Source organism: Chironomus tepperi, unplaced genomic scaffold, assembly GCF_022539635.2.
Source record: "Chironomus tepperi strain 1889 unplaced genomic scaffold, CSIRO-AGI_Ctep_v1 contig_29, whole genome shotgun sequence".
NCBI classification, from domain to species: domain Eukaryota; kingdom Metazoa; phylum Arthropoda; class Insecta; order Diptera; family Chironomidae; genus Chironomus; species Chironomus tepperi.
Window position 1 is genome coordinate 165,387 of NW_027226151.1, and position 17,691 is coordinate 183,077.

General features: G+C 33.3%; 1 protein-coding gene across 1 annotated transcript; it reads right to left on the bottom strand.

The window, feature by feature from the left end:
* Positions 1–16,672: 16,672 nt before the first annotated feature.
* On the bottom strand, positions 16,673–17,636 carry LOC139093732 (innexin inx4-like; the record flags this gene model as incomplete). The annotated part of the gene is made up of 2 exons (XM_070644559.1): positions 16,673–17,322; positions 17,377–17,636. Coding segments are annotated over 2 exons (910 nt in total), but the record flags the coding sequence as incomplete, so codon positions are not given.
* Positions 17,637–17,691: the final 55 nt, after the last annotated feature.

Sequence of the window (17,691 nt, forward strand, 5' to 3'; positions counted from 1 at the left end):
TTCAGCTACTGCTTATAATAAATTTCTCGCATGAAACATTTAAATAAATTAAGACTTGTGTCGAGTACATAAATGAAGAGAAAATAAAAAAATTTTCAAGTCAAGCAAGGAAGGACGAGAAGGAAGAAGTAGAAATAAGGCAGTAGCAAAAAAATAGGAGAAAGATAGAGCTACTGTTTGTCTGCATTGCGAAAATGAATGTTTTATGGAATGTGGATTGTATGGAAAATAAGAAGCAGGGTTGGGTTGAGTGGGATTAGGTGTTATGTGGGGATTTAAGCAGTTCATCTCAAACTATGTTCTACGAAACATTAGAATGAAGCTTAAGTAGGGCGGCCATCTGCTGTATTTTGCCGGGACGCTGATGTACTTTTCTACCTGCTGTGTCCCGACAAAGCCTCAAAATGTCCCGATTTTTCAACAAGTCGAAAACTTCATACAAATATTGGAATTTTTGCAAATTTTGAGCATTTTTCTTTTGCAGGTCCGGGTTTAAGTCCAGGACTGAAAATATTTTTATCGGAATTTCAATTATTTTCTATAATTTTTTGCAAGTTTCTAACCTATTTTAAAAAGTTCTTTGAATATTAATACTCAAAATTGTTAAAAAGAATCCCAATAGTGCCAAAATTAGGAATGTGTGAGACCTTCGCTTAAGTCTTAAAAAATTACAAAGTCATAGCTACGTGTCAAATTTATGTTTATTCTTTGGAGTTCAAAAATAGACTGAAATTTTGTATGAAAAGGGGTTTTCAACTATGTACAATAAATATTATTCAAATGAACGTTATAACGGGTCGACTAGGTCACAGTCTGTTCAATTACTGTTCCATCCGATGCTGACAAATAGCTTGCTTTTAAGAGTAGAGCACGCTCACTAGCATGCTAATATAGTATATGACGGTGGACAAGCTTTCGAGAGTTCGCTATTTACCTGTTAGGGTAATATTCTACAACTGCCAATTCCAAATTTCAATCCAACAGTTCCATCCCTGCCAGCAAATGAATAAAGAAAACAGAAAAAAAAAGCAAACCAATTGTCAGAACTTGAGTTTTAATAAATGAAAAAGCATTTCAAATTAAGTTTTTTTCATTCATTTCCTTCAACTTTCTTTCTTTCTTGTCTGTCTTTAAACAAATGCCTGTAAAAAACATCCAACAACACAATTTACATTACAGCAATGTGGTTTTAATGTAAATTTCTCATTCATTCTTTAGTTTTTTTATAATGAAGATTTCTATTTGGCGATTATTTTCTATTTTATTGTCGTGTGGATGTACTTTTCTTTAATTTCTTTTATTCTCTTGCATTATCGTATATCCAGCGAAAAAAGAGGGCAATAAACACAGCTATTGCGTGACTTTTACTTATCTATTTAATCCCAAAAAAACTCTTTTAATTTATTTCGTCATTTTATAAGAAACTTTCTTATTAAAGCACATTCACAACTAGGGGTTTCAATCCCGGGACAAAATCTCAATCCCGGGATTACGGGATTTGAAATCTCAATCCCGGGATCCCGGGATTAATCCCGGGATTGGATGATGAAAAAAATATCAAGTTTTTAGTCGAATTCAAGTGCAAATGTAATACTAATAGTTTTATTAGAAATTTTGAGGATGAAAAAAATCATTTCCAGTACACAAAAATGTGTTCTAAATAGTTAACAAAACAAATTAATGACAAAAAATCGCCAAGATTTGTGATTTTCAAAGCCGAAATCAAGATGTCAATATCATGCTTTCTCAAAATCCCAATTTTTATAGATTTTTGGGATCGGGAATAGAAATTTCGGGATCTCGGGATTTTTCGGGAGTCCCCGGGAAATCCCGATACCAAGAAAGCATAATTAACACAGAATTTGCCTAAATTTTTGTGATCTTTGGTACGCCCTAACAGAATTTCAAGAAATTACAAACAAATAAATTTAATTTCTGGCCTTCCAAAATATTTAAAAAAAGTTTCAATCAATTTTTGTTATTTGATACTGTAAAGTCTCATTTTTAACTTTAACTTCAAAAATTGAGGATGAAATTACTATATTATATTATTAGACATGATTTTCAAACGTGTGGTTCTTAATTTTTTTAAAATTTTAGACTTTAAACTTGAAGTTTTTGTATCAACATCAAATGAATTCTCAATCCCGTAATCCCGGGATTGAAGCTTCTCCAATCCCGGGATTTCGGGACCGTAAAAACGTCCGGGATCCCGGGATCCCGGAATGCGGGATCCCGGGATTGAAACCCCTATTCACAACATTATCTATGTTTATCATTGCGGTTACGGTGAAGCGACTGGGTTGTAAGGAATCACACCCATATTTTACATGTCTGTAGCGCGTAATTGTTTGCCCAAATAAACTATTTTTTTTCGGAATATTTACACGAAATTTGTGTTGGAGAGAATTTAAGTAAGGAAGGATTTAAGGGAGGGATATGACGCATTTAAGGACTGGAAGACTAGTCTTGCATCCCGATCGGCACAAATTGAAATGTTGCCACCACGGCGACGACTCGGTCGTATACTTAAAGCCAAAAGGCTGCCACTTGGCGAAAACAACCGAATTTGCCAAGTGGCAGCCACTCTGCTTTAAGTATACGACCGAGTCGTCGCCGTGGTGGCAACATTTCAATTTGTGCCGATCGGGCATAGACCATGTTGTGACATTTGTCTCCGAGCAACAAAACGTAGTCGCTATGGCATCGCAACTTCAACATTCTAACAACTGTTTTAAGTACCGGAGCTAATCTATCTGAACCCCAATTGTCAAGTAATTAAACTACCGAAGCAACTATCTTGAGTAGTTTAGGAATGAGCCGTAGGAAGGAGTCGAAATCAGCCGTCACGGTTCCGTCAGAACCACTTTACATCTTACTGTTCATACGTCGACGTAACGATGCTCTAGTGAACATGTTGTGTTTGGGTAAGGGTTCTCGCTACCGAGACCAAGAGCTTCCGGTTTCGATCTCGAGATTTGTCGAAACTTTAGACAACCCTAAAAGTAAAAATGAAGCCTTCATCGACATTGTGACAGTCATGTCAAGTGTACAAGGTCGTGACATTCAAACGGTCGAAATTAACAAATTTCCTAAGTAGTTGTCCGCCCAATAATAATTCCACATGTGCCTCTAAAAAGCTATCCTCAACCAAAAATTATGACTAACGTAAATCTCCAAAATTATTGCTCATTAACACTAGCCGGACAGTCATAACAAGACACCCCAAATATTTCATTCCTCCTAACTGCCTTATTGTTCTTATGCTTCTCAAAAGTAATATAAGCCGCACCTCAAATAAGTTTATTTTATCTATTTTAATCCTGTTAATTCATATGAGAACACCGTACATAGTTAGATATGCATGTATGTTTAGAAAATCTCAACAGCAAACAATCTCTACAAGCAAAATCCTTATGCCAAGTGAATTGAAAAGGAAGTCGAATGTAAAAGATTTATTATTTAATAAATTTAATTAAAGTTTTAAACGCGTTTAGCGGAAGACAACAAACAGAGCACAGAACATGGCGCTGGAAATGAAAGAACAACAAAAGAATTGTTTTGATTATTATTATTATTTCAAGACGAGAATAAGTAGTTTATGGGAAAACAATAAATCAGGAGCAGTTTAAAGATGTATGATACAGAAAGGAAGGAGAAATATGATGCCAAGTTGTGTCAGGGATGGGAATTGTATGTAGATTAAAATATTATTCAGTATGAATCCAGTACCATGTCAGAGTCATGCCGACCTGGTGCTAGGTTTTGGATTGATTAACCAACATGTAGCAAAGACGTATTGTAGAAGAGGATACCGGTGCACTGCCGTACCATTGATTTATCATTGGTGTACCACCGACGTTTCATTGTCGCACCATCGGCGAAACATTGTCGCACCACCAGTGAACCATTGTGCACCACCGCTGTACCACTTGTGTACTATAGGTACGATACAGGCATGCCACTTTACCATACCAGGTATACCGGTGTGCTATACCTATGGTGTAACTATACCATACCATACCGTACCAGTACTAAAGAAATCAGCCACTGACTCGATTACTGGAATCTACATACTCTTAAAAGTTCACAGACATTGCAATTTATCTTCAATCCTTGCTTTAATTCTCAAATTCTCTCCAAATGCTTATCCCTTTAAGCAAAAATTCAATTAACTTCTCACTTCCTTTTCAAAAACAATTTTCCTCAATCTTCTCCGCCCAATTTACTTCTCCTTTTACATTTCATCATGTTCATTCCTTAAACAACTTAAGGCAAGTTAGTAAGTACAACTGTATTTCATGATATAAATGTTTCTGACAATGATAAATCAATGTGATTTTTCTTTAACATCAAAATAATAAAACAGAAATATTTAATTGCATATCCTTATCCTATAATAAAGTTCTGTATCTATGTCTCTATAGATGATATTTTATGTAACGAAATGTTTCATTCTCATTAAACGTATTATTTTCAAAAGCATGTGAGAGAGTTAATTTGATTTTCATAACTATACATCATGACAGATGAGAGATGTATGTAGGAAGTAATGAGGAGATATATGGGTGTTTGGCCCGAGTTGCACAGGAAATGGAATTGTTATAGGGTTTATTTGGTGACAGCTAAGGGTTTTCGATAATGAGACCAAGACTTTCTAATCTTGAGATTTGTCGAGATCTAGACTTTCGGAAATTCCTTATAATCTAGGACTCGGTCTCAGTCTCCGTCTTGGTCTCGAGAATTTGTCGAAACCTAGACATCGAGAATCCTTAATGATAGCACTCGCGTTTTGCCAACCTTATGTTCTGATTTTCTATGGACATGGCATGATGCTCAATGGTATTTTCCTATTTTTCCACTTTAGCCTAAGTTCTTAACCCGTATTATCTTGTAATTGTACGTTAAGCAGTTAAAGTTTCCCCGTATATACAAAGATAATGCTTTTAGGTACCGTAATGGTACTAATGTACCATGAAAGCATGAGCTCTGTCTGTTACAGACCTAAACTTCTGATAAACAGAAATATTGGCATGGAAAGATTCGAACCAACTATCTTCAACACACCACAACAAAATGATCCAAACGTCTTGACAATTAATCCATATATACACTTCACTGCTGTCTGGTTTGAAGTGATAACTGTCCAATAAGAGTGATACATATTTCAACCTGAAATGCATCATAACCATAATCACTCAATAAATAATATTATGCCGCCCGGCAAAATATGCGATTGTATCTCAATATCATACTCACTTAGCTGTAAGTGTAGATTAATATTACATTATTTCTGTGTGTCAGACGATATCTTTATTGTTGACAACAATAACAACAAAACATATTCAACAAAATAATGCAATAAAATAGTATTTCTTGACATCCGAAAACAGATAAATCTCTGTAATGTGTAAGCATGTAGCATAAGAAGAAGTTTTCATTTTCTTCATTGCATTCATTTAAAATTTAAAATTTGTAAATGGAAAAGAATGTGAGATGCTGATATCATACTAAATTTCAACAGACACATATATAATATGTGTGGAATGGCAGGCAACAATTCACAATTTTATTTAATTCTATCTCTTTTTCCCATTCAAACTTGTAAGACGAATGATAAATAAATAAGCGATGTAAGCAGCACTCTTCAACTCAACATTTACTTAATTCAAGTCTAATGTTTCGTTAAGATTCACTCATGAATGTTTTATCCTGTATCGCGAATGTGATTTTAAAGGAAGAGAAAAAGATTTCAAAACTTTTTTCCCCTCATTCTTCTCATGTCTGCATGACTCGCTAACTTACATCATATACAGTATGATTTCAGTTTCCTTCCTTCATATCTCCTGGGATAATAAAGGAAAAAACAAACTTTTTCCTCTCTGTTTTTCTTTACGCTCTCACTCCTCGCATCCACCAACAACTGCAAATCGGTTTTTCTTGTGTTTACATTCTTGTTTGTAATGCGAGTAATATCCTTTATTATTATTTTAAATAAATTTACTTGCAAACTCTTGTTAATACTTCTGATCTGTTTGTAAAACTGCAATTTATGAAAGGAAAACAGAAGCAGACTATATTTTTTGCTTCTTAAATTTGCCAAAAAAGTTTTTTAATCTTTGGATGTTTTCTCTCGTGGATTGAATTTAATGTTTGAGTATTTAATGTGGAAGTGAACTTGATTTTAAAATTGATTTTATTAAATTTTACCGCGTTTTCCTTCTATTGTAGGAGTGGACAAAACTAAATTGTAACTAGACTGGACATTAGATTTCATCAACTAAATATAGCGTAATTTTGTGCAATCTGATTGTTTGAATTTGATTTTTTTTTAATTTTATTTAAAATTGTACTCACTTGGTCTTGAACGATGTAAATGTAGTCGGCGTATAATGATGTCTACTTCTTTTGACGTATGTCACTGCTTATTCGCTTTTAAAATTACCTTTGTATTTAATTTAAATATTCACAACAATGTGCTTTTAGCTTTTGTTTACATTTTAATGAAGTTCAAAATTTGAACCTAAAATTTGTAGAAATTTCAAAATTTAACGGCTTTTTGGAAAAAAATTTAAAAATTTAACGGTTTTTGTAAATACCTACTTGAAATTTCCAAAATAAAATCATCATATTATTTTATAAATCTCAAAACTACTAATATAAGTTCAATAAATTATGATCATAAAACCAAAAGCAAAACATTAACAAAAGAAGTTTCAAAGTGATAATTATTTCGGGCACGTCCTGTTATTACAATATAAATTAATAGAAACATTATACTACCATCATTACTTACATAATTTTCGATTTCATTTCAACTCGACGTCCCCAATATTAAATAAGCAAGACAAGGGGAGGCTTATGTAAGGCAAATGGTATTGAATGACAAATATAATTGGAAACTTAAGAAATTTATTGGATTTTATTGGCAATATGTGAATTCTTTTTAACAAGGACGTGCGCTTCTGATATAAAATATAATGCATTAGTATTCGAACCATAAAAGCTAATTATTTCGGTATCATAACTCAAATATCGATGAAAATAAGCAAAACCCTTCTTATGCGGCATCAAATTTTCTCGAAAAATCATATTGATGATGTAACGTTGAGAAAATAAGAAGAAGAAGTCTTTTTTTTCGTCTCAAATATTTGCCTGCCTTGCGATTGGATGAAAATGTTTCTCACTTTCGCGTATAAGGAATGAAAATCATTTTCTCATGCTATATATTTTGGGTTGAAAAGAAAGAAAAAAAAGCGAGGAAGGAAAAAAAAGTGTGTCAAAATCAAGCATGCGGCATTTTTCTTTCTCTCATTCTCAATGAATTGACTAAATGGGATATATCTGAAACGAGAGAATAAATAATGAACGAAGGAAGAACATGAGACTCTCTGAAATTTTTTTTTGTTTCTTCTTTCTCCAATGTCATGCCGGCTTAATATTTGCTTCCTTTTGTAGACTTTTTTATATTTTCGACACACATATATATTAAGGTATGGTTTGAGAGAGAGATCAATGTGAGCGATTAGAGTAGATTAAAGTTAAAGTAAATATTTATGGAGAGCGCAATGCTCGTGTTGTGCTGTACTTCTTTAAAGTAATTTTTGATGAAAATCTTATGAGTCGGATTTGCTTTAGGAAGTCATTGTAAAATAGATAATGAAAATAAATATGCATACTCATGAGTATGCTCCTTATCTGTTCAGGCCTGATTCTACCTAAATAGAACAAGTCGCTCGATCGGCATATTTTCCGGCCCAAAATCGACGTGACCCAGGCATGGTGCCTAATTTAAATTGAACTCAGCACTCTTATTTACGTCAGCCTGATGCTGGAATTTCGATCAATTTACTGATTTGTGCTATTCAGGCTATTCGAGCTATTCACTCAATTTTCTTCCTTTGCGGCAATTGCATCCATTTGACAGCCATTTGGAAGCCAGATATCCTGAGCTAGGATTATTTGTCGATTCTGTTTGGATTTTATCAACTAATATGAGTTTCTTGGGTTTTCTTTACATCTAATTTTTTAAATTGATAGCTTCTTAGAATTATTCTTCCCGAACAGCATAACGTGTTTACTAGAGCAACCCTACATTATCGTATTTACGGTAAGACGTGAAGTTGCACAGTGAAGTCGATTTCGACTCATTTTACTGCAAAATGTGTAGTTTGCCACATTGTGCCGCTCGGGTTTGTCTAATACAAATTCGCCGATTTCAGAATTGAAAATTACCTTTTGTGATCACAGGTGATGAGTCTATTTTGTATAAATGCGCTTCATTCACATTTCAAAAGTGACTTTCTAACTTGACTCTTTTTTTGTTATAAAAAATTATTATAATATTATAAAAAACGTCATAATTTTTTATGCAAATTTACAATGAGCTGATGCAATCATAAACTTTATTTTAATGAGTTTTGTTCATAATTGCCATTATCGTTACTTCATGTCATGTCACAAGGGAATGTTATTTATTAAAGTACAAACACAAAAGCCAAGGACTTGCTGCTATAAATATAATTTAGTACATGTATTTTTGGAATAGCTTTTTTTTATTCTACAAATTATCATTCAACTTTACATTTTCTATATCTCATAATTGCCAAAATGATCATAAAGCATGAAATCATCGTACATAAGGAAAGGTATAAACAATATGATGAGCAGCTAACAGGAAAAGTTTTTTTATTTAAAAAATATCATAATTACAATGCACGTAAATTAAACATTTAAAAAACTATAAACTTTCATTCGCATTAAAGCGTTTACAGTTAAATTAATAACATGAAAATAATCATCATAATAAAAAATGACTTTTTTTTACTGTAACTAACTAACTACTCGTTTGCAGAACCTTTAACCTTCAACTTCTCTTGTGAGCATGTTTTGTCGTGAGAAATGCTTATGATGTTCATGCATTTTGTACTTCAAGGACGGTTTAAGCTTCTCTTCCAACGTTTCGATACCTCTCTCCCCAGTCCCTTACCGAAGAGTATAAAGAAATTTCTAGGTGAGTTCAGGACTTTAATTTCAATTAGTCTTAATAAAATGAAGAATTCTGTCTAAATACTTAATCCCAAAATTCTCGCCAGATTTGCTTCTCCTTCTCCTTCTTTTCCTTAAAGTCTAAAACTAAAGTCCTTAACATCCCGAATTGGTAGAATTTTTCGAAGGATACAGTCGGCAATGGGCCTACATGCACCCAGCAAAGGAATTAAGTAAGTAAGTTATCGTCACCTTAATTCTGTGTGATATGAATACCCGGAAAGCACAAGACGTGGAAAATATGAAAATTCAGTTCAAGTCAACATGAATCTGGTCCTAGATCAGATACCAAATTCGATAAAATCCGACCCTATGCTAGAGACAAGCCAGCATTGAGCTAATTCTTCACCATTTCGCCCACCATGTGCTTCAAAAAAATCAACAATTCCTTACCAATGCGTCTCATGTCATCAAAAATCATAAATAGAATCTCCAACTAATTTTCCCATTCACACAGAATTTTTAGTACAAGGTAGAGGTAATACAAGGAAGAAAGCAAACGATGAACAAACTGAAAAGTTTTTCCATTATACTTTTCGACGGTTAAACAACATTCTTACTTCAACTATGGAAAGAAGAATAAGAAAGTAAAGGAAATGACGACAACAATAGTAAGTTTTCCCAACGGTTGCACAGGAGGGAAAGGATGAGACGTGGAGGATTCATATACTATCATGCAGGGGTGGGCAACCTGTCTGCTGCCATAATTTTTTGGAAATTGCAGGAACTGTATGCAAACCGAAGAATTCCTGGATTGAATGAATTGAAGAATCCTTAATATCCCGAACTGGCAGAAGGTTTTGAAGGTTAGAGCTGTCTTTAGACATTTCCTACGCGTGACAATGGGCTCTCGTGCTTCCCCAGTCAAGGAAGTAAGTAAGTACGTATGCTGTGTGTGGTTTCGGTAAAGGCTTATCAACTGAGTAACCATTGAATAATAAAAGGTTGCTCACCACTGTCATACTGCATACAGTTCCTTAAATATCACCAACAGCAGTGTTATTTATTTATTTTATTTCATATATGATGGAATGATTGTGTACAATTCACAAATTGACACCGTGAATAGTCACAAAAATGTCCATAGAAGCGTAATAAGAAAAATTAGTTTACCGTAAAAGTAAGGGAATAAGGAGAGAGTACAAGCACGTAATCAATTACGTTAGAAAATTGCAAGTTCATGATATAGTTTGTGGTGTTGTTCTGAAGATAATGTACATAATGGTATGTTCGAGGTAATAAAATATTTACAGATACGCACACTACAAATTTTCGTCGTAATAAGTTTATTGAAAATTATTGTAGGCTTTGTTCAGGAGTAAAGCCATTCATGGCTGATAATTGAACGACATTCTATCCAAAGCGCCATTTATAGGCTCATAGAAATGTCAAGAATTAATGTAATAATTGCAGTTAGAGACTCGGACAGAAATTTCATAAATTTCTCACATAAAATAATTTGCAACAGCATTAAGCCGCTAATAAACCATGATGACAATATAAATATTGTCGCACATGTTGCTGACATTCATCCAATTTTTTGGTGTGATATCTTGCAGTGGCAGTACATGCTGTTCATTTTGTCGCATGATGTTCATGTCGTTTTGTTGAGGAGTAAAAGGTCAAACAATCGTCATATTCAGCAATATGAGAAATTTTAGTCATAGATCCTATTTGGTGGAATCCATAGGGAATTAGAGGAGCAGAATAGGTTATTAATTCATCTCAGCAGACAATCTTAGATCTATGTGGTGGTTGAGGAGGATGGAATCTGTGGTACTGAGCCATTTGTAGTAGAATATGCCAGTGTTAGAGTAAGGTCTCTGTGGTCAAGTGGTTAGGAAATAGACCTGATTTAAGTATCACTCTTTTGTGAGTGACGTGGGTTCGATTCCCAACAGAGAATCGATCTCTCAATCATTATATAGAATGTTGTCGATATGACAAGGGTTCGTACAATGCTCACGACATTGCAATATACAAAATCCACATTTTGATACAATTTGAGTCTGCCAACTTTGAAAGAGGAGGTTATGCCAAATTTTTTGAAAAGGCGTCCAGGTGCTCTTAGAGCAACATGGCGTAGGGACGGTAATGTAGGAATGCCAGTTAGATGTCAAAACTAAGAATTTGTACAAGCTTTAGAATTCGGCCAGCAAAAGAGTCAGATGGAATGCATTTTGAAGCAAACTATACTTCAAGTCGGAGCATGTTTCCAGCAAATAAGTAAGAATGCCAAAATTTGCTGTTGAAACTCATAACCTTAAAAGAAGCGTCACAGAACATAATTAAGCTTTGACGTCCTTAATCTTCATAATTTGCTCAAAACAAACGAAACTTTAGTTCACATTTGATAGTTAAGTCCCAGATTTATTCAATAGATGCGCTTTATAACCTCTAAATTTCAGACACATCTAATAAATCCCATGCTACAAACTATATTTAGCGCTAACAATATATTTACATACATAAAACATTTTTTAGTATTGTAAAAAATAGGATAATATGACAATTTTGCATACAGCATGTAAGTAACACAGTAAAAAAAGTGAAAATTGTCCTCATTCTACACGACAGAGAGTGCATTACATAGATGAGGAAGCAGGCAAGAGAGGCAACAGAAAAAAAAGCATTTCATTGCTTACCGCATTCGCATATTCACCATTCACATTTGAGCCGTTGACGTCGTGTGTTCATAAAAAATTCAACCATAAATCTGCTAACATAACAAAAACAAGTTGCAGCAGCAGCTCAATAACGAAAAAAAAAAGAATTTTGTACAATACACCCATGATGTGAGTTGAGTGCTTGTAAAATAATGCGAAAAAATGTTTTATTAATTTCAACCATAAAAGATGGATGATGATTTTGTGCAACTGACATGAAAAATGATGCCATTGCCATTCCGAAACACAAAAAAATGTAGAATGAGAGGATATTTATGTGTGTGGGGAAAGTATGAAGAAGACTGTTGCATTTTATATACCCCGAGAAGCTTGTTGCGTACAGCACATAGAAAGGAACAAGAAAAAAAAGGAATTCTCATTCAACATTACTTTAAAGATTATCTTTACGTGTCTCGGATGCATTTCATCGTACGTTTGGGGAAGGAGGAATTGCCTCTTATTGTACGATACTTTAAGAGAATATGATGATGATGAAAAAGATGTGATAAAGGAAGTGAAATGAAATTATTGATTTTTCCTGCTTTCACAATTCAAGTTAATCAAGATATTTATGCTTTTTGTAGGCATGTATGGCATTGCTACATAACAAAATCCAATGTCATAAATGAACACAGGATACAGAACTGAAATGAATCGATAAATGAATGAAGGAATGTTGTTTATTAGGTGAAATTTTGGACGCTTCATTGAAATAATTTTTTCTTTTCTTTTCTTCCATCAGCATGATTATTGCTTGCAATGCATAATCAATTTCCTGCCATGACCCACTATTACTTTTATTCATTTATTCACTTAGTCTTATGATTTTTATACTCGTTTGAACTTGGAATGGAAGTTATAGTATTGGTTATTGATTATGTGGACATAAGGTGCATTTTTGTAGGAGAGATGGAAGGAACGAGAGATTTGAGAAGGACGTATCACTTGTTTCAATAGAGTTCAATTAGAATATGTTTCGTTGATTACTAGTCTATTGAATACAACTTAAATTCGGTTATTAAGGTTAGGATTTGCTATTGACACGGCTTATAATAAATAACATCCTATAAAGGTTGCTTCTATCACCAGCTATCATTCCCAAGTGGAACCTCCTCTCACGAATTCGACGACTTTCTATGTTATTTCATTCCATTTCCAAAATATGCTTGCAGTTTTGGTTTTAACCTTACTAAAACCAGGATGATGACTATCCCGAGCAGCGCATTGTGTTTGCTAGGGTAATGCTACATCACCTTATTAACAGTGAGACGCGAAGATGCATTGACGACATCATAACGGCTGGTTTCCACTTTCTAAATACTTCATCCTGCACCCACAAATTCACAGAAAAACTGTAATGCTTTACAACCATCCAACAACTTCCTGTTATATAAAGGAAAAATCAAGCATAAATGGAAAGCAGCATTACTTACTATGAAGCCCATGTTTAATAGGATTTTCCACTACATTATTCTTCTTTCAAAACACAATCAACGGTGTATATTGAGATTTTCTTTCATGCCATTCCATGCTTTTTTTTCAATCAATGTCTCGGCATTTTAATGCAATAAAACAGAATCAAATCAGCAAGAAAATGTTTAATACCTTGGAACAGATTTTCTTTTCCCTCGATTTTACTCTTTTACATACTTAATCTTGCTGTTTCATGCTTTAATACATTTCTCCTTCTCTGATATAATATGCAGCACATATACAATAGTGAATGTAGCATAAATATTTATGTGAAATCGATCTCTCGTCAGTCAAAGTCAAAGAATCTAGTCGTTGTTGTCACAAAAACCACATCTCATCTCAATATCGGCTTAATATATTGTATGGCTGTATATTGATGGTAGTTTCATAGCTATGAAGGATCAATGGATGTGAAAAAATCCATGCTACCAAAACACTGTGTGAATATGCAGATTGAATAAAGCTTATCAAGGTATTCCTTTCTATATAATTCCTTCAACAAATCTCCACAACTCATTCAATGATATACACAACAATAAAGTGAGAAAAGAGTCTGAGATGTATTTTACATATCAATGCACTGCAAAAAAATCCTTCAGAAAAACCGCTTTTGTGTTGGAAAATCTGAAATGTAAAAAAAATCCTTAAAGATTATTAAAATCGAATAAAGTGCAAAAATATGCTAATGCGATGATGTTGATGGAACAAGAAGAACGAACAAATATTGTAGATTGATTTCTCGTTTTTGCATTTTGAGGTACTTTTTTCTGTTCAACTGACGGAAATGGATTTAAAGTATGAATATAAAATTTATAGCGTTTATGTTACATACAATAATAAAATGAGTAGTTTAACATTTCTTGCTATTATGTTGAGTGAGTTGGATAGTGATGCTAAGTAATTGGTTTAGGTTAGAAAGCATTTTAAGATAATTGGATATAGGGTTGTTGAACTACTCGACAGTACCAGATACAACTTAGAGATTTATTCCGGATCAACAAAATTGAAGAAGACTCTGCGACACAGCCATATGAAAGTCCCACAGATGCGCATTCCATTTGGTCTTAAGAAGTCTCAAATGTTCCAAGTTCGAGCCTTTTTCATTTGTGTCACTTGGGGTTAAAACCCTTTTTAAAATTTTTGTGCTGCATTTGAAGCTAATAGTTTCTCGGTGGAGCAACAGGCAGAAAATCAAAAAATGAGTGATTAGAATCCTCCTTCAATTTGTCGATTTAGGTTTGATTGAAAGATCATCTTAATTGTAAACTCTTGCTCCCCGCGTTAATTATATGGCGAGCAGATAAGCAAATCCATATGGATTGTGTTATTGATCTATGATGTTTATTCTTCGAAGCTCAAATCCAGACTCAATTTTGTATTGAAAAAAGGGTTTTCAACTATGTATAGTAAATATTATTCAAATCTCAAATGAACGTTATGACTAGTTAAACACGAATTCTTATATATTTTGATAATTTTTTACCTAAATTAACATTCCAAGACATATAACCTCAATCCGGTCAGTAAACTTTCAATTCCACTCACATTCAGCATAAAATCCGCTAAACCAACCTAAGAATATAGAAAGAAAATCCATTAATATCAATCAAACCGAAACTTTGCTTCGAACAATGAAAATTATTGTTCCTTTCCCTTCATTCCCTCGTTCTTAATGACATCCATGAATCTTTTTTATGGCAAAATATTTACAACAAATTTTCTTTCTCATTCAAGCACAAAAAAGTCCTGTTTCCTTCAACTTTTTTTACAATGTGGCTCATAAAATTGCAGCAGTGAAAATGTATGCCTATAAAAAACCTGGCAAGTGCACTTGTCGTGTTTTATACTTTGCGATACTTTTTATAAAAATTAAAATCCTTATTCCATATATTCTCATACATATATTTCCTTTTAACAATTGAAAAACTTGAAATGGCAAAAAGAGCGAAAAAAAGTGAATTTATGATTTCCGTACAGCGTTGTGTATTTTTATTTCACTTTTGTGCCTTGTTTTACTAATTTTTTAAAATACAGCAAAAGGAGTCATTGTTAAGTGCAATCCCGGTGTAAATTTATTGATGGAGTATTTTAAATGCATGTACTTAGGCTCAATATTTTATATGAACATAAAATTTTTGAGTGTTTTCTGCAACGAGCTAAATGTTCATTAGCATTTCGAGGTGGAATTACATTTGTTAGTGATGGCATTTGCACGTGATCAATTGCTCAATTGGAAACATGGTTATAAAGATTGTTGTTAAAATTATTACAAAATGGCGGAATTTTTCATCACTTCGAAAAGTTTTTTGGAAGTATTTTGAGATATTTACATATTCAGTGCTTCTTTTTGGTCTTAACATTCAGAAAAAAGTGGCAACAATCTCATGATTAGCATTATTTATCAACCAAATCATCAAAAATTCAAATTCTCTACCAAAAATCCCTCAAAACGAGCTAAAACCCATAAAACTCACAGCAACCATCTCAAAAATTAATTCAGCTGTGATAAATTATTGATAAAAAGCATCACACGGTTGACATAAGCGCCAACTAAAAAAAAGCATTCATCTGCTGCAGTTCCTCTTAACACGCTAATTAAGAAAAATGAGATTTCCTCTCATCATCATTTATATAATATGCTAGCATGCGGTAATGGTGGCATAAGAAGCAGCATGAGCAAACAAGAAGTGCTTGAGTGTTAATTAGTTTTCCGCAATTCATCATCATAATCACCATTTTTTTAAGAGATGCCGCGTCATCAGGACCATAAAAAAATTTCACGCGCAATTAAATCGTATAATAAATAATTTTCAAAGGAACTGACGGTAGAGAAAGTTTTCATCTTGAGATGCAAAAGGAAATTAAATTCTTCCGTTATTTTCATCATCTTGCCATGGCTAAAATTTGTCATTTTAAGTTATGTTGTTAAAAAAATTGTCTTATAATTGTCAAGATGTGAAGATGAAACTTTCCTCATTCATTGTCGACCGCTTAATTGTTCATGTTCTTGTTGAAATGGGTTTAAATGACTTATCAAGCATTAAAGTGTTAAGAACATTTATTAGCAAGGAAATTTAACTTACACTTGCTTCCTTCCTTATTGTTACAAATGACTACTTGTGGATTCTCATAGGATGTAAGGATGATGATGCTTCGGATATTATCATCGTTTTAGAGCTATTATTAACAAGTGATGCAACTTTAGATCTAGTTTTAATATGTCCGGAACTGCTTAAATTGACTAAGTACTTGGCGGAAATTGCAACTGCTTAAACTAGCTAAATACTTGAAATTGCCGAAAATTGTAATGATCTGATTTACCGAAAGTTGGTATTAGGCGGATCAATGCAGAACATCTAGTGCCTTCTTATTCTGTTTATAGCTTTATTTTATTCAGTTCCTTCTAAGTTTTTTCTTATATTTTTAACGTTAAATTTGGAATGACAATTCTTGTCATTTACCCAAAAAAGGAAGAATCCATTACTTTATAAAGTATTAGGTATAGAAGCTACTTCATTCAGCAATTCAGTGCATAAATCTTGAAAATGCACAAGATGCATGTTGCGTCTAAAGATACGCAAAGTAAACCATAATCCATAATCACCATTTTCACTAAGATATTTGCATTCCCAAATTGTTGCTGGACGTCCAAGCATACGACGAATTTCTTTTAGACGTAAGCACTTGAAACTTAATTTTGCGATCAAGATGATAAAATTGAGAATAGACCAGGTCAGTATAAAGATATACCAAATGTATAGTATAGCAAAGATCTTATCGTTAAATACATTTTGTGGGAAGACACAGACACCATTTCTATGCTTAGTATAAATATTAACTTCATAGGTATAAAAATGACAATCGGCTTGTTTTGGAAATATTCGTGAAGACGTCAGATATAATCGTGAAAAATCAAGCATAAATAATGATGTTGCAGCAGATCGATATTCGTACCAAAAATCATTAATAACGAGACTCATGAGCAGCATGATTATAATGATTAAGATGATTGTAATGAGCTCGCAAAACATATATTTGGTTGCAAATAGTTGATGGTACGATTTGTCGACGTGCTTAATATAATTAATTAATTGCGTACGTTGATTAATCCAGTCGTCAGATATTTCCTTAGTATCTAAACAATTTAAAATTAATTATAAGTTCATAAAGATAAGTTTTGCTGACTTACGAAGCTTCTTTAGGGTTTTTGGAATAGTTTGTTCCTGTTTATAATGCCAATGAACACGCGGAGCAATTAAACATAATGCTTGAAGTACTAAGAGCGGTACAATCAATCCATAGAATCCTATTTTCAAAAACTCTTGTTGTTGATATCTTGGATTGCTACTGTATGTATTCATGTAACTTGAATAGTCTCCGTTAATCCAGCATTCATAATCCATAACATCGTACCGAGCTTTGTCTGACAATTTGCATGATGTTGGTTCTCTGGAATGTGATGTTAACAATAAGATCAAATTATTAATGTTAGGTATGATTTGCA